Source organism: Sycon ciliatum, chromosome 8 (genome assembly GCF_964019385.1).
Source record: "Sycon ciliatum chromosome 8, ocSycCili1.1, whole genome shotgun sequence".
NCBI classification, from domain to species: domain Eukaryota; kingdom Metazoa; phylum Porifera; class Calcarea; order Leucosolenida; family Sycettidae; genus Sycon; species Sycon ciliatum.
Window position 1 is genome coordinate 14,038,245 of NC_088650.1, and position 17,337 is coordinate 14,055,581.

Here is a 17,337-nt window from a genome sequence, read left to right on the forward strand (position 1 = left end):
AGAGCAACACACCACCACAACACTGAGACATGATCCAACCAGTATTACTGTGTTGCCGCCACGATACAAACAACGCAGACGGTCAAACGTACCTGCTTGCGGATGAGCGGGTCGATCAGGTAGTTGTACGGGCAGAAAATGATCTGCGCACCCTTAGCCAGCTCTCGAGCACCAAAGTAAGGACACGCCTGCCAGAAAAGACATGCAAGAGCAGTGAAACAGGGTAGAAACAGGGATGGAAATAGGGACAAAACAGGGAGTAGCACCATACGTCAGTAGCCAAGAATGCAATCCCCAGGATTAAGATGAAACACAAGTACAATAATTATATCAGTCTATGCAAAGCCATCATCGTCAGTGTAGACGACTTTTTCGGATATAGAACTAGCGATATCATGGCGAATGTCGCACATGAAGAGACACCTTACTATGCACAGAGAGAAATGCATGTACTGCAGCTCCTGTTGCCAACAGTACAGCCTCAGTAAGGGTGTGTGTGACCTCACGACACGGCGATTCAATAAGATGCGAATGTCTCGGATGCGCTCCCTTGGCTTTCTATGTGTGCACATCAGCTGTCATTCCAGCAGTAGGAATCCTCAAGACACCAGACCCATAGCTAGTTCCATACTCCTATGAGAGTGTGCAAGCTTGCCACTAACGGTATACGTAACGGGCCACATGCCTGTGCATTATTTGCAAATGCAAAATACTGTGTGAGAACTTGTAATTCAGGTGAGCGCCAGTGCACACACGCACGCACGCGCGCACACACACACACACACACTCTCTCTCTCACTCTCTTTCTCTCTCGCACACAGACACACAGAAACACATACACACACAATCTCTCTCTTTCATACACAGAGACACAGACACAAACACACACGGGGGCGGCAGCGGAAGGCAAGTGCAACAACACATTCCAAACAACATACCCGTGTCTTCTTCTGTTTGGCCAACGTCACCAGCTCCTCAATATCCCAGGCATGGTCGAGTCCCAACAAAGCGATATTCTCGAAGGAGTTGATCTTATGGATGTTGCGGTAGAAACGGCAGTCGCCATCCTTAGGTCAAGCCAGGCACAGAACACAATACAGTCAAACCTGTCAAGTCCACCACTCGGATAAGGCGACCACCTGTCCCAGACGACCACTGCAGCCAGGACCAAGGGATGTCACAGTCGTCCCTCTCTAATCCGGCACTTGTTTATCCAGCACCCTTGCAAACCAGCACACTTTCTGGCAAAACGGATTTTTTCAGTTCATTTTCTACGTTTTAATCCGGCACTTGAATTCCGCCTCCAGCAGCGATTTTCTGCAACAAATCACTCAAACAGTACATAATTCGATTTTCTAATCCAGCAGTTGTACATCGCAGACTACCAGGGACCATTGTAACATACACAGCACATGTAACATACACTTGGTAATATCCTATGCCAGTACATAGGATATTCCCAAGTGTATGTTATAGACATGCATTCCACAAAGTACTTGGTTTGACACAGAAAATCCCTACGCTTTGACGTACGACACAAACATGTATGATAACACGTGGGCCGGGTTAGAGGGCAGGATTTGATAATCCAGCACCATTGTTTATCCAGCAGAAAATGCCGTTGCAAAAGGTGCCGGATTAGAGAGGGACGACTGTATTTCCAGTCATATGACCCTGGATAAGGAGACGACCTGGTAACAGAGACCACATTTTGAAGGTCCCTTGAGCGGTCGGTCGTCTTAGACAGGTTTCACTGTACATAGCACACACTTGGTATCCTGGGTACTGTAAGTCCACAAATTTTCGGCCCATTCCAATAAAAACCCATTCGGCCGCATCAAATGTTCGGCCTGTACTGCTGCCGCCTGTATACACTGTCACACTGAAACTGGCCAAACGTGAACAGGCCGAAAATAGCCGAAAATAAATATGCGTCGAATATTTGCTGACTTACAGTACTCTCCGTAATCTACACTGGTAGCATGGCCTACACACATGGCCTACACACATACTTCCAACATGCCACAGAAATACTGCAATACACGCAAGACGGTAAATGTCTCCCCGGCCGAGCGCTAGGCGAGAAACGTTTTCTCGCGCATCATTTTTACAGATGTATAAACACAGCGTCATTCGTTTTTCGGTTATTGCTGTTCCTTTTCCTGGATTCTTCAGCGAGTTCAGGGAGCGTCTCCAGTGTTCCTACTCTCCCACATTTCAGGTCTGTTCGTCTTTTTTGGTCTTTCACCCGTCGTACCTACATTTTCCCAGTCCCGCATAGGGCTCCCACAGAATAATCCTGTTGGACGCAGAAGAACAAGTAGGCTAGATTTTCACCAAGCATAGTATACCGTATGCATGAGGTGACTTCCACGACACGTACACCTGGACTGCAGTCCATGAAAAATTGGAACGGTCCAGGCTGCGACTGTGAGTGCCTCCGTTCTTCAACACCCAAAGTATTGTGCACGCACATACAGTAGATCATCTCAGAACAGGATTCACGTAGCACGGCACGGAAGACGGTCAGACCTCTGAGGCTACACCGCACATGAGTGCGTCGTAACTGCACATTCAAGGCACTCTACTCGAGGACGATCTTGTAACCTGTCGTCAGCACAGCATTGTATTTGAGTTGGAGCAAGTGGCATACCGATGGAATGGGGTTCGTCAGAGAGATGTGGAGCAGCAAACTCTCCTCCCCACGCGCAACCAAGAGCTGCAGGACAATACACCTTTGGCTAATGCGTCCAATAGTCTGGCCAGTCCATTTGCAACAGGTGAATTTCCAACAACGCTTTCCCGGGGAAATGATGGAGGCTTCGCCAACGAACTTCGCTATCAAAATCCGAAGCACACGAACGATGTTACAGTCAACACTATGGAAAAGAACATGATTGTTAAGCTAACTCTTTTCAGAAAATGAGATAGATCTATCCGAACTCGCTTGAGCTGCATGGATACAAATCTTGGTGGGAGCAAATAATCACCGCCGTTCATCGACAGTACCCATACATGAGGCCAGCACACGTTGCTGCTCACGTCTGAGCAATGAACAGCACAGCACCAACTGACCAACAGAGCAATGATATTATCATTGCTACGCCTCCTTCAAAATGATAACTCAACAATCCTTTGCTCCATATCTGCGCACTAAAAAAATTCCTCTTTCAGAATGTCCGTTAGTGATTTTCGTTCCCTTGCTGAGCTCTAAAAACCAACAGAATTCGTGAACGAAACGTCCTCTTTCAGAATGTTTGCTCGTGATTTTGAGCGTCCATCGATGGTAACCATGGTACCGTAGTCAACATCAAGCAACACACCAGCAAGGGCATACCTTTTGCGGTTCGCTCGTGTTTTCTTGTTCGTTGCCGACCGATTTGCTGCGACCTTCACCCGTGTCCAGCCTTTTGCTTTTCTTGTGTTTCGTTCTGAATAAGCGCCGCGGACGCTTCCTCCCAAAGCCGCTACTCGGCTCAAGTTCACCAAGAGAATCGTCAGACGAATCTCCGCTAAAATACTCTTTCTTCTTCTTGGTTCGCTGGCAATAGGAAAGAACCATGTTGCAGTGCGTCATAAATGCGTGGAAAGAGAGAGAGAGAGAGAGAGAGAGAGAGAGAGAGAGAGAGAGAGAGAGAGAGAGAGAAAGAGAGAGAGAGAGAAAGAGAGAGAGAGAGAGAGAGAGAGAGAGAGAGAAAGAGAGAGACAGAGACAGAGACAGAGAGAGACAGAGACAGAGACAGAGACAGAGACAGAGACAGAGACAGAGACAGAGACAGAGACAGAGAGAGAGAGAGAGAGAGAGAGAGAGAGAGAGAGAGAGAGAGAGAGAGAGAGAGAGAGAGAGAGAGAGAGAGAGAGAGAGAGAGAGAGAGAGAGAGAGAGAGAGAGAGAGAGAGAGAGAGAGAGAGAGAGAGAGAAGAGCTATACAGGTGGTATATACTTGTATCAGAAAGACACGACGGGAACAAGGAATAGGATGACACTGAGCATAGCCATGTACATGCAGTCTCAATTTCATTACTCACAGGAACTACTTCAAGGACGGGATGAATTCTTCAAAAAAAAAAATAAGAAGACAAAAGCAAGCGGGGGGCCAATAGCCGTTCAAGTTCACAATTTCAAAAGCCCAAGACGAGACCCGCCCCCTTCCAAAACAAAACAATTTTCATTCGTCCATTAGGCGAGGGAATGGAAAAGGGAAAAAGTCCGAAGAAAACACTGACGGTCACCACCAGGACTCAAACCAGGGACCTTCGCTTGAGGCCGGCGATGCTCTAACCACTGAGCATTTGGTAAGAGTTACACTTACAATGTAGTAGAAAATTCACTCACTGTGCTCTCTCTCTCACCTTGACATGTTCACGACACAGCTCGCTCTTGTTTGCCGACTTGGACACGACAGGATGCACGCAATAGTGCTCACGACTGGCTAATATAGTCATCCTATGCAGAGAAGCAAAAAAAGAGAGAAAAAAAGATACCGGTCACTCACCGCATGAGACCAAGAGTGCGTACATACGACTTAAAATCGAGTGCATCTTTTATTCGGGGAAACACGGCATGCTGTTCATCAGTTTGGGAACTGAAGCAAATATGAATTTACACCGTCAGTCACCAGTAGAAAAAAGAAAATTCTAAGTCCAAACTGAAGGACTTTATCATACGTTCATAGTGGTTACAGTCACTGGAGGAGCCGTTGATTGTTACAACATTAAAGGCTTTGGAATGATTTTCTTACACATCTGCCTGGCCATGGGCCGATCACTTTGCTCAGATCTGATAGCGCAGCTTATGCATGTACTGCCCGTGTCGCTGGGTCAGCCAGTTGCGCCGAGCGCAATTTGACCATTAACAGCAAGTCTTGTGAACGAAAGAGCTGGCCACTGGTTGCTTTAATACATAGTAACATTAGATACAGCAGGTGAATACAGTCGTGTGCTGCCTGGGCAGTGGAATGCATTCCTTGCTCACCCACCTGACATTGTTGAATACCGTCTTGCGGAGCTCGCCGATAATCTGCGCAACCTGCTTGTGTGTACGCGTCCCGTAGAATATAGTCGGCACTCTGCGCAAGTCCAACAGCCGAGCGGAGAAGCACACGCACATGCACCCAAGCACACACACACACACATGCGCGCACACATGCACAAACACAAACACACACACACACCATGTCACCACGAGCTGCACACGACACAACTCGGCCACGGCGACTGCACTGCACTTTCGCAAGCACGCGTGACTAAACATAAGCCTCAGGCAGCAGTGGATGTTCGACAGTGAAAAACCAGCCATGCACAATATTTGCCAACGTGAGCCACCTGCAACAGAAGTACTGTCGGCAAAGAAATCCGGCAGAAATCCGGGTATTTGTTTTCATAGAAACATGCACTATAAAATGCAGAACTCAAGACATTAAATTTTGACCGAGTACATGTAGTTGTAAAGATGATGACAGTCACTCAGAGCTTCAGGCATAACTAGACCATCACACAGCAAAAGCAGAAAATTAAAATACAAAATTGAGTCCTGGTGGTGACAGTCAATTTTTTTCTTCACACTTTTTCCCTTTATCCATCAGTGGATGCATCAGAACAGCCTTTGCCTTACCTTTCTCGGACTTGCTTCTCCAGTGCCTTTCTGGTAGTGTAATCGTGCACGGTACACTTGCAGGCAAAGCAGACCTGCGCCGCACCAGAAGAAGATGCCGAAGACGGAACCTGCTCCGGAGTGCCTGGGAAAGCGGGAAACGAAAAAAAGCCACACGAGCGTGTCAATGAAACATGCACGGGCGAGACCTGGTTTCAACACCCGCCCAGAGCAGGGGGCCTGTCGCAGTGTTCGGACGAAGGTGATCTCTATCGCGGTGGCCCCGCCGGCGCGTAGCTCGTATATAGTCAGTCTAGTCCGATCACCACACCAGGGAACGGTCGTCGTAGCAACTACATAGGCAAAATGGCGGCTACGAGGTTGCCTGTGGTATACAATCACTACACCACAGACGTGTGAGCTACGCCTCTGCCCTTTGCGCATAAAAAAATTACAGTTTGCTCCAGCCAGTCAGAATAATTTTCCACATCCGTCGGAACACCACCACCCTCAAGGATCAAGGTGCGGACGCAGCTCCTAAAGCGGTGGGAGGGGAATAGATCAGACCCGACAAAAAATGGTCAGACACCGGAAGTCCCATTCGCTGCGTCCAGTGCACGCTTGGTACACATTGGGTGGCAAGGAAAAGTGGTCGCTTGAGCAGGCTTCAACAGTACTACAAATGCAATTTATTGATACGTGCGATAGTCGAAACAACACTGAAACTACAGCGGACGCAAACACGCAAAAGACGGAGACTAGGCCAACAGAATAGAAACGTCCGATCTGCATGTGCCTGGCAATGACTAAATGATTCTGTAGCTCCAACACCACACAAACCATTTTTGCTGTAGGGCACTCGAGTGAACGCAAAATGAATACCGTATTTTTCGGAGTATAGTGCGCACCTTTGTATAACGCGCACCCCCAATCTTCATTGGGGGTGCGCACTTCAATCTTCATTGAAGTACATGCATTTCATATTCGGAGCATAGTGCGCACCTGCGATTTAGGGCCTAAAATAGCACATCTAAAGTGCGCACTATACTCCGGAAAATGCGGTAGATGCCACAGCAGCCACCCTCAGCAGCTTCAACGATGACGGGAGGGGGGGGGGGGGGGGGGGGGGAGAGAGGGTGATAGGGCACATGCTGTATCGGCAGCAGCGTCTAAAGAAGTTTGCTAAAAACCTCAAACCTGGAGAAGCCATTGACGACATTTACAACGCCATCAAACTGGAAACTGCAGCCCACACAAGAACAGGCCGCAGTTGAACAGTACACACCTGGCAATAGAGACTTACTTGGCGCATAGGAGGCAGTGACATCTCCCCCGGCCACGCCTGGCATGGATGTAACCGGGGTGGCAACACCAGACTTCAGCTGACAGGACCACGACGGTGTATTGCCACTGCCCCCAATGGACATGGTACTGCCGTCCACGTGCGACGAAGATGAATCCCCGGTGGGGTCATCGTCTTCATACTTGATACCTCTGTGTTGACGAGGCTAGCATTAGCAGGGTGTGTGCCCAACCGACACAAAAAACGGCACATTAGCATGCACATGCATGCAGACACACACACTCACACACACACACACACACACACACACACACACACACACACACACACACACACACACACGTGCACACATAAACACACAAACACACATTCCACGATGCTTTATCAACTATGCAGTCAAGAAAGGGAGGAAGGCGAAAGCACGTGCATAATAATTTATACCACAAGTTGCTAATACAGAGAGAGAGAGAGAGAGAGAGAGAGAGAGAGAGAGAGAGAGAGAGAGAGAGAGAGAGAGAGAGAGAGAGAGAGAGAGTGTGTGTGTGTGTGTTTGTTTGTGTGAAAAAAAATGGAAAATTAGGATTCACTGGCCAGAAAAAAGCCGCTTTAATCAGCTGTGTGGTGTTACCGTGTAGAACAGGCTAAACTTAGTGGTGGTCAATTTATCAGCCTTGCAAGCCGTTGAATGGTGTAATCCCAGCACAAGTTGCTACGTCTAACATAGCTTGTTCGCTATCATCGCTTCAGCGATGGGCATGCGTAAGTGTAAGTGTGAGGGTGCGTGTGTGTGCGTGTGTGTGTATGTGTGTGTGTGTGCGTGTGTGTGTGTGTGTGTGTGTGTGTGTGTGTGTGTGTGTGTGTGTGTGTGTGTGTGTGTGTGTGTGTGTGTGTGTGTGTGTGTGTGTGTGTGTGTGCAGTGACAAGCATAGAAGTATGCAGCGATGGGCATGCGTAAGTGTAAGGGTGTGTGTGTGTGTGTGTGTGTGTGTGTGTGTGTGTGTGTGTGTGTGTGTGTGTGTGTGTGTGTGTGTGTGTGTGTGTGTGTGTACAGTGACAAGCATAGAAGTATGCTGGTGACGCAAAAAGTCTTACCCTGGGGTATGTGTTGATGGAGCCTCTCAGCTTCTTATTCACTGGCTTGAAATCAGGATCTGAGTCATCACTGTCCACACCTGCACATGCCCGTTTTCCATTCCCTATCAAGAACGCAGCAACAGAACAGAACAACCTCATAGAAACAACTCATGCACCGAAATGCAGCAGAGGTGGTAGCCTGAAACTGGTCGCCCGCTTGAAATATTTTAAAAGCAATCTGATACAAATCCATTCCCAAACACAAGCAATGCAATCACACCATGGTTATTGACAAGTATAAGATAAAGCAGCCACAAACGTACCGCAGTGACGCAGATAAAGGCCCATGCGCTTATGAGTGAGTTTTTGCGTTACTTGCCATTTTTGCGGGTCGTTTAGTCTCACACATAGGCGCATGCGCTTGAGTTGCTAGTGTACCGGTGCCTTGTATAATTATGCACATAGTGCGATACCGCACTGCACATTAAACTATGTGAACATGATATTTTTGTGGTGTCCGTGTGTCGCCGATAGAATTGCATTAGGTTCATGTATAAGCCCATGCGCTTATTTGTGAGGGTGTGCTTATGCCCGGGTATAGGCACATGCGCATAAATGCTCGTCACTACGGTATGTGTCATCGAAGCCCCCACCACACTCGCACGCGCAAATGCACGAGGAGGCACACACACACGCACACGCACACACACACACACACACACACACACACAGACACACACACACACACACACACACACCATACCTGTACTGTCGCCACTGCCACTGGAGGTTGGTACGGGCACGGACATGCATGGCAGGCCACCCAGCACAATTGGAGTCGAACCTGCTGCAAACCCACCGCCAGAACGTGCTGCCATTGCCGTCGACACGGCAGCTGGCGTGGGATGACCGAATGTCTGGACTGGTCCAGCCCGCGACGAAGCACCCGTCAAGTCGATGGCCGAACTCCCGACCGGAAGAGGCCCGATTGGAGCACCAAGGCCAGACTGGGGTGTAGCGCCCGGCACAACCGTCGGCGTCGGCAACAGAGCGGCGTCATGGCCACCGAGGCTGGGAGCTAGAGACGGTGTCGGCAACAGAGCGGCGTCATGGCCGCCGGGGCCGAGAGCTAGAGACGGTGTTGGCGGCAGCGATGTCCTTGTCGGTGGTTGCACAGGTACCCCGGTGCGGTGGCACGTACAATAGCAATCACCTATCGGCAAACACAGGAAGGCAATGTGAAGGGCAACGCACTGCAGTCATGTCAACACCGTCATTCACACAAACTGGTGATCAGCGGAAATTTTGTTCTGCTGTCGGCGCTTCGTGTGTTTGTTTGTTTTCTCTGCTCTGTGCCTTCTTGCTCGTCTGGCGGCCTCGTACAGCACCGAGTAATGTCAAAAATGTCTTGTTGGACATTGTCCAGCATGTCACTAGGGCTTGAACGTGCTATACCACTGCCATAATAACACCGAGACTTGGATCCAGTTGCGTATGGACCTTTGTACGTGTTACGTGTGAAGTGATCTCCCTCGCAGTAGGGTGACACATCCGCTGCTAGTGACTGCACTAGTCCCTGGGGGTTGCGTGCATTGCTGGTCAAGAAGATTACCCCAGTATGCGATATGAGGGGCTGGTCAGCATTAGATTCGCGGGGATGGTCAGGATGCGAAATGAGGGGCTAGTCAGCATGCGATTTGACGGGCTAGTCATACACCCTAATATACAAAGGCTACTAAAGAGTTGATCCAATAGTGTCATTCTTATGTGAAACTATTACCATCCAGTCTTACTTGAGGTCATCATTTCCAATCCCTACAGCTATTGGTGACACAGCGAACCAAATTTCCTAGCCCATCAATCAACAAGATGCACAAATCGAGTAACAGAGCAAACTACACGAAGGACTAGAAGTCACCTACAGAAAAGTGACGGACGGAGCATGTAAAGAGAATAACTCACCGGCCTGCTCCATCTCTTGTCTGGCTTCCATGACCCTCTGCGCCACCGTCTCTGAAAGCAGCAAGACCAGAGAAAGAGAGATTAATTTACAGCGACAAAAAGGACCATGGAACTACAAGTTACGCTATAATGCCTATTAAAGGGGAAGTTAACCCTTTATGTACTGATTTCCAGCACAGAATGAAGCAGAATTTGAATTTTCAGCACAATTTTCACCTTCAACAGGGGTATAGCTTTGGCCTCCTTCGCTCCATTTCCACCATCTTGGGCTCTTTGGAAAGCTCCTGGCGAAAGCAACGCCAGGATACCAGGCTCCATCAACTAGCTGCCACAAATCAGGCGCAGAAACACAGCAAAGTCGTCTCCAAGCCCAATATGCGAGCAAATTTCCCCATCAACGCCATTCCACTCTCCTCTATCGCAGAATGCTCAAATCTTTTCGAGGCGATTCAAACTTCAGCCAACTACGTCACTATTCATGTGCTGGGTTGGTCAAAGAGCACACGAAAAGGGATTTCCCCCTAAAATGGCAAAGAGATCGATGAAAATGTTGAATTTGCCGAGACAAGAATACGGCGCGCGATATCTCTGGGTTCGTACATCGTAGCTCTTCGGCGATTGTTGCATTGGGAAGATTGGAGTTTCCGCTACCAAATAGACCCTTCGATTGCTGAATTCGGACAAGAAATGATGGAGTTACGAAGGTTTTACGGATCGATCATGAATCGATCATATGGGATCGATTCACGTACACACCGTACATAAAGGGTTAAGGCAAAAATTAAAATTTCACCAGTTGTAGTCTTCGGGGTGCTGAGTCGAATGGTCTTGGTCCGAGGAAGCTGAGACGCTCCCTTCCTACTTGAATCCCAATCGAACTCGCGCACTTCCACCGAAACTGGGTGACTGCGCCCTACGAGATGGGGATTTGTATGCAAAATGTCACTAAAAGCGCCATTTTGTTCTTATAAAAGCACGGATGACCGCGATTGGCCCATATGTTGTAGTCTTTTGGACGCTGAGTCGACTGGTTTTGGTCCGAAAAGGCTGCGATGCAGCGTTCCTCCTTTATTCCCAATCGAACATGGTTGAACAAGTGGTCACGTGCTCCTGGGTGCCCAAATCACCTGGTCACCACGCCAGCAGGTGACAACTTTCACACCAAGGTTCAACTCGAGTTCAACTCGAGTGACAGGACTGCACCCAAAAAAGGTCAAACAGGCTAGTAAGTTGTACCCTGCAGGCACGGTGACCAGGTGACTGGCGTACGCAGGAGCACGTGACCGTTTGTTCAACCATGTTCGATTGGGAATAAAGGCGGAACGCTGCATCGCAGCCTTTTCGGACCAACACCAGTCGACTCAGCGTCCAAAAGACTACAACATATGGGCCAATCGCGGTCATCCGTGCTTTTATAAGAACGAAATGGCGCTTTTAGTGACATTTTGCATACAAATCCCCATCTCGTAGGGCGCAGTCACCCAGTTTCGGTGGAAGTGCGCGAGTTCGATTGGGATTCAAGTAGGAAGGGAGCGTCTCAGCTTCCTCGGACCAAGACCATTCGACTCAGCACCCCGAAGACTACAACTGGTGAAATTTTAATTTTTGCCTTAACTTCCCCTTTAACACCACCAGTTACTTGACAATCAGCTCACGCGATAACATTGCACGACACTGACAGACGGTACTGGCGTTCTACAACTAACTGCCAATCAGCGCCAGCAATCTCAAAGAGAGATTAACTTTCCATTTACAGCAAAACTCAAGAAGAGAACAAGCTTCAGGCTCATAACAACCAACACCCTGGAAGCTGTTCCACTACTACTTCCATTGCCTTCTCATCAGGTGGAATACAGGCAAAAAGAAACTGACCAAGCACTACACAATGAGTTTTAAACAGTAAAGATGTGATGACAACAGCGCAAAGAAGAGTAGCCCAAAACAGCACGGTATTAAAGCACAACCTCATGCACACATAGAGGAATGACAAACAGGTGCAAGTGCGAAGACGCCACACAAGAGTGCGATACACGGTGACAACGATAGACAACTAAGGGACAAACAAACAGGGGAAAAAAAAACTAAACTACTTCTGCATGCGGTTAAAATGCATCCTACTGTGTTGTTCATGGCTAATTTTCCTTGCGCTATTGATATCACATCACTGCTGCTTACAACTCATAGTGCTTGGTTAGTTTCTTTCTGCCTGTACTCCACCTGAGGAGAAGTACAGTGAAACCTGTCTAACACGACCGCTCAAGGGACCTTCAAAATGTGGTCTCTGTCGCCAGGTGGTCGCCTTGTCCAGGGTCAATTGACTGGAAATAGCATGGGTTGGTCCTGGTTGCAGTGGTCTTCTAGGACAGGTGGGCGCCTTATCCGAGTGGTCGCCTTGACAGGTTTTACTGTACTAGCGAAAGAGCGTTGAGGATGTTGGTTCTGAAGAGCCTGATGCTTGTTTTTCCCTTAATTTTATTTCATGATCGCCGGCTCGCCGAGAAAACCATTTACAACAGTGGTTCTTATAATATGCACAGTCAACACTATCGTCTCAGGGTCTGAAGCAGTTCGTGAAATATACGTTGATGACTTGATTGGGTTACAGTCAGACCTCGCTTATCCGGTCCTCTTTTATCCGGATCCCTCGCCATCCGGAAGAAAACCGTTGGTTACAGATTTACAGCATAGGCCATGCATACATACAGTACATGTACGTATGTTCGAATATGGGTTCCCTCGCCTATCCGGATATATTTTTTGTGGAAAACGGATGTGTGCGGTTAAGCGAGGTCTGACTGTATCACTGCATTACGAATGTATATGCTGTTGCCATGGGATCGTCATTGCACATGTCCGACATGGCAACAGTGCTCGGACGGTGTGTGACTCACCGCGTGCCTTGCGTTGCCATGACAGCGTGGAGCAGAGCAGAGCAAGACTCTTGCCGCTGCCCGTCGGGCTCTCAAGCAAGGCATTCTCTTCGCGATCAATGGCCTTCAAGATCTGCAGCACGGCCATCCAAACAAAACAAAAAAACAAAAAAAGTAAATTATCGTGTCCGTTCCCGAAGGGAACTCACGACGGCCGCTAACACCCGATAAACCCTAGCGGCAGATGCAGCGCCTAACGGTGGGGGTGAGTGGATAAGTTTCACAACCACTGGCACAAGTGCCGAAAAGGACCCCATTAGCTGCATCCATATACCCCTTGTGCCTGGCCACAAGTTCCCAGTTGACTGTGGGTAGCAGCACGGCTGGAAAAACCGCTCCCAGGCAGGACTTGAACCAGGTACCTCTCGTATCTCAATCATGGTCTTTGACCAACCCACCGTGCCTGCCTGATCCAAACAAAAGAGCATAGTAAAGTCTGGATTCGAAACAGCACTGTACAAAGTGCAATGTTAGGCGTAGTCAAATTTCGGTGTAAGGGACCTGGCAGGTTCCACGTGTAATGTAAAACTAGGTGACCAGCATTCCCTTCACACACAGTGCATAATCTACTTTATAGTGCCGTTGACTACTTTTACAGTGCCGTTGACTACTTTTATAGTGCCGTCTAAATTTAGGTGCCTGGTTTCTCTACCGAAATTAAAGTAAGTTTCACCGAAAATAGCATGTTGTAGTACACCCTATCTTCCCTCGTTCGTACAGGCACAGTACTGGAACTGCACTCTCATCTACTGCATTTTTCTCACGAAGGGAACTGCAGCATTTCACTTCGTCTCTGTACTGTACAAGTACAAATTTTCGTTTACGAAATCTTTCGTTAGATGATCACTCCACCAGCCGGTTCGTTAATACGTACCGTATTTTACCGGTTGTAAGTCGACCCCGGTTATAAGTCGACCCCCCTATCTGGAGGTCTCATTTCTATGTTTTAAAGTTTTCACCCAAAGAAGCACTACTAACCACCTCCTGGTACTAACACATCAACAAATCATGTCAACATTCCTTATTGGAGGATATAACGTCCCGATCCTTGAAAAAGGCCAATAAACTGGCAAAAATGTGCAAACATGGTGCATCCGTGAATGCAGTGCAGGTCATTTTTTGTAAGATACTGATAGCTCCCGGTTATAAGTCGAATCCCGGTTGTAAGTCGACCCCCACCCTTTCTGCTTCTATTTTAAGTCGTGAAAGGTCGACTTACAACCGGAAAAATACGGTACTAAATTTCGTTCTTGGTCGAGGTCTGTCGCCCCGAATGTAAAAAAATAGTTTGGTACAAACTTTAGTCATTTCGTGCCCCTAAGGGGCCGTCCAAGGTCACCAATAGTATTTTCAAAACGAAAAGTTTTCGTTTGGGGGTGGGTGGGTTTGAAGGAGTTTCGTTTTGAAAATAATTATTGAATGCAGATGCAGAATGACCAGTTACTTCTGGGTGTCGAAAATTGACATCAACATTTTATTGGAATTCGCTTTACCTGCAGAAAAGGTAGGTGGGTGGGTGCTGAAAAATACTAAAACTTTTTGTTTTGCAAAACTATTGGTAACCCCGGACGGCCCCTAACGAATATAGCGAAAGTTAATTCCAAACGAAACTTTGTACTTGTACAGTAAAGCAGCTGGTGTTTATACAACAACGTGCACTGTTATAAAACCCTAAGGCTGTTCGTAACCTGCGACTTGACCCGTGAGGGTGGTGGAGTTCCTGCGGATGAGGAAAACTCGGGTCTAACCGAGTGTCACACGAACCGTGATTTTTGGTGTACTCCGTTTGTTTATTTCTCAGATGTATTTGTGTGTATCACTGCTTTCAGTTTCATAGTATGATCCATTACACTTTACAGGGGCGTAGCAGCCGGTCCGGCTTTGGCCGGACCAATTTTTTTTAACACAATGCCAAGTGCCCAGAATGCAGGATTTTGCACCCTAATTTCAATTTTTCCCGCGGGAGACTCCCGCCCCCCCCCCCCCCCTCCGGTCGGACCACCTCCAACGGCGGTGCTATGCGCCTGCATTATCACGATTACCTTCAAATAGAGGTTCCGAAAAAAGGAAAAAAAACTGCGAAACTTCTAATGGCATGTAACCTTTGCTAACAGTTCCGGATACGGACTAGCCTGGGGTGCAAACTGAACTTTTCTCGTGCCTTCTCGCATACTAGTATTCATTTCCAGGCTGAGGAAATGGTCATTGACTGCAGCGTATTTTCGCGGATATCTGCAGCAGGGGAACTTTTCGTGAGAAGCTACCCTCGTGGTGGCTGATATCATGACGCAAACATCTCCGAGATTGTTTTGCTCGCTCTCTATTAGTAATACCACGTGCATGTGTGGAGAAGCTGGATCATGGGACCTTATCTCAGACGATCACAATTGTTCATCGTCCAATTCTCAGTGTAGGTGTACATGTATGGTGAGTAAGTAAGTACCTTGTCCATCATGGCCACCTGAGTGGGATACGGTTTGCAGGGGAAATCCACCTGGAATCCATTGATAGAGCACTTCACTGGCTGGCGTTTAGCCATGCTGATGATCTCAACAGACCGACCTTGCGCAGGCTCTGCGTCAACAATGACCAGGAACTCCCTCAACGAAATCTCTACAAACAGCACACAAGGTGCAAGCCTGGCGTGCAAATAAGTCAGAGAAAACAGAAATTCTCGACGGTGCGGTGTTGGATGGAGCGGGTTGAGAACTCCATGGCACGTAGAATAAACTGGAAATAGGAATTGGTTGTTGTTTGCCAGTTTTCGAGACCCTATCGAAAGAGTTTCACAACACAATCCTTGTCTTTCTTTCTTTCAAGTGCGGATTCTTGGAAGCGAGACTGCCTTCATACATTCGCGCCAAATATTTTCTTTTCGTCTTTTTCGGGCAAAATAGAAGTCACGCTTCCACACGAAAAGACGGCGCCGGCGCGGCGGCGCGCGCGCCGCTCTAGCGCATATTATAGTACGATCGTAGCATTATGTTTTATAGACACAACTACTTCACGAATTCACAAGTCTGTGAGTGTGACCATGGTGACATGGCTGTCTGTGGTCGAATGTGGGTTCGAGTCCCATCGATTCGTGGTCGCTTGAACTCACTGAACTGTTGAAGTAAACTTTCCATAGCTGTGGAAGACATGGGCCCCTGTCGCCCTGATGCAGTGATCATGATGGGCATCCTTTCCTTTCCTGTTTCAGCCTGCATACTAAGCATGACGTAATTGTTTCCGCAACAGAACCTGATATTATCCACTCAGGGCAGTCAGATGATCGAAACCGTGCCAACCGTGACTTTCGATTTTGTCCAGGTCTTGCTGTAATCACGTCCGTCAAAGCTGGCCGAGCCACGAACACATCACAAACATGCTCCCGGCTTGCACTTCAGTCTAGCGTACGTATGGGATATACATGTACATGCATATGACGTACACTCAGTGTACATGACCACACTATGCTCGTTCAAACCAAAACCCCGCCTCCCTGGTGTCCGTCACTCTATGCCAGACACGAGAAGGAGAAGCGTCGCAGCTACGAAGCACGAGTTTTGCAAATCGAGCATGCGTCATTTGTCCCAATCGTCCTCAGTTGCACTGGCGGGCAAGGCAAAGCAGCGAAGGCTCTCTACCGCAGGCCCATCCATGGTATCGGAGAAGACAGGAGAGTCGTTCTCGTCGGTGACTGCCTTTCTTCGAGTGAGGTTGGGCTTTGCCCTCGTCCGAGCAGCTGCCGCTGCCATTCGTGGTCATCGACGTCCAGCCTCTTCCTCTGCCGTTGATCAGAATTCAACGAAAACCCAGTTCACAGACTGACTTTTTCACAGACAGCCCATTTCGCCGAGAGTGGACAAAAGTGGGAAAATGCGACTCGATCCTCGGCAGGACGGATAAGTTCCAGCGTGACCAACAATAATATCCACGCCAGAGGTGACAACGCACACGCGCCAGTTCATACATAAGCCCTTGATTTACGACTATTCGATCATTCAAAGTCAATTTTGGAGAATACGGATACGAATACGACAATGGAGCCTGACTACATTGGACTGACGTCGAGGGGAAAGCAGAAGATCATTCAGGATGGCTACGGGTACGTGAAAGAAAAATGCGGCGCCGGTGGCGTAGTGTACTGGAGGTGCGATCGCGAGCGTAAAGATGAATTGGGATGCGAAGGCAGGTTGAAGACCAGTGGCACAATGACGGGCATGCACAGCTACGCTCCTGAAGCAACTAGAGTCGCAACCGCTACTGTGAGCAAAGCAATAGCGACATGATCGGCGACAACACAAGAATCGACGCACACGATTGTCCAAGCTGCAGTAGCAGCGACTGCCACCCTGTCGCCGAGCGTCCGAAGCTTGAAGCGGAAGGCTCAGAGAGAGCGTGTGAAAAGCAGAAATGTTCCTCCAAATCCCGGATCCCTCCAAGAGCTGATGATTTCAGACGATTATCGCCACACCCTTTCCGGAGATGCAT

General features: G+C 48.4%; 1 protein-coding gene across 3 annotated transcripts in view; it reads right to left on the reverse strand.

The window, feature by feature from the left end:
• The window catches only part of LOC135823764 (mucin-5AC-like), a 39,557-nt gene extending 23,877 nt beyond the window's left edge, over window positions 1-15,680 (reverse strand). For 2 of the 3 annotated variants that reach the window (XM_065336607.1, XM_065336606.1), the window contains exons 1-12: window positions 15,305-15,680; window positions 12,823-12,934; window positions 9,932-9,982; window positions 8,733-9,182; window positions 7,988-8,091; window positions 6,896-7,100; window positions 5,614-5,737; window positions 4,979-5,068; window positions 4,353-4,446; window positions 3,338-3,541; window positions 939-1,067; window positions 93-188 (exon numbers count right to left, since the gene is read on the reverse strand). In XM_065336607.1, the coding sequence (XP_065192679.1) occupies window positions 93-188; window positions 939-1,067; window positions 3,338-3,541; window positions 4,353-4,446; window positions 4,979-5,068; window positions 5,614-5,737; window positions 6,896-7,100; window positions 7,988-8,091; window positions 8,733-9,182; window positions 9,932-9,982; window positions 12,823-12,934; window positions 15,305-15,400 (1,755 nt within the window). In that variant the 5' untranslated portion in view covers window positions 15,401-15,680. The remainder of the gene's footprint in view (window positions 1-92; window positions 189-938; window positions 1,068-3,337; window positions 3,542-4,352; window positions 4,447-4,978; window positions 5,069-5,613; window positions 5,738-6,895; window positions 7,101-7,987; window positions 8,092-8,732; window positions 9,183-9,931; window positions 9,983-12,822; window positions 12,935-15,304) is intronic. The other variant, XM_065336608.1, reaches the window with a different exon arrangement.
• Window positions 15,681-17,337: the final 1,657 nt, after the last annotated feature.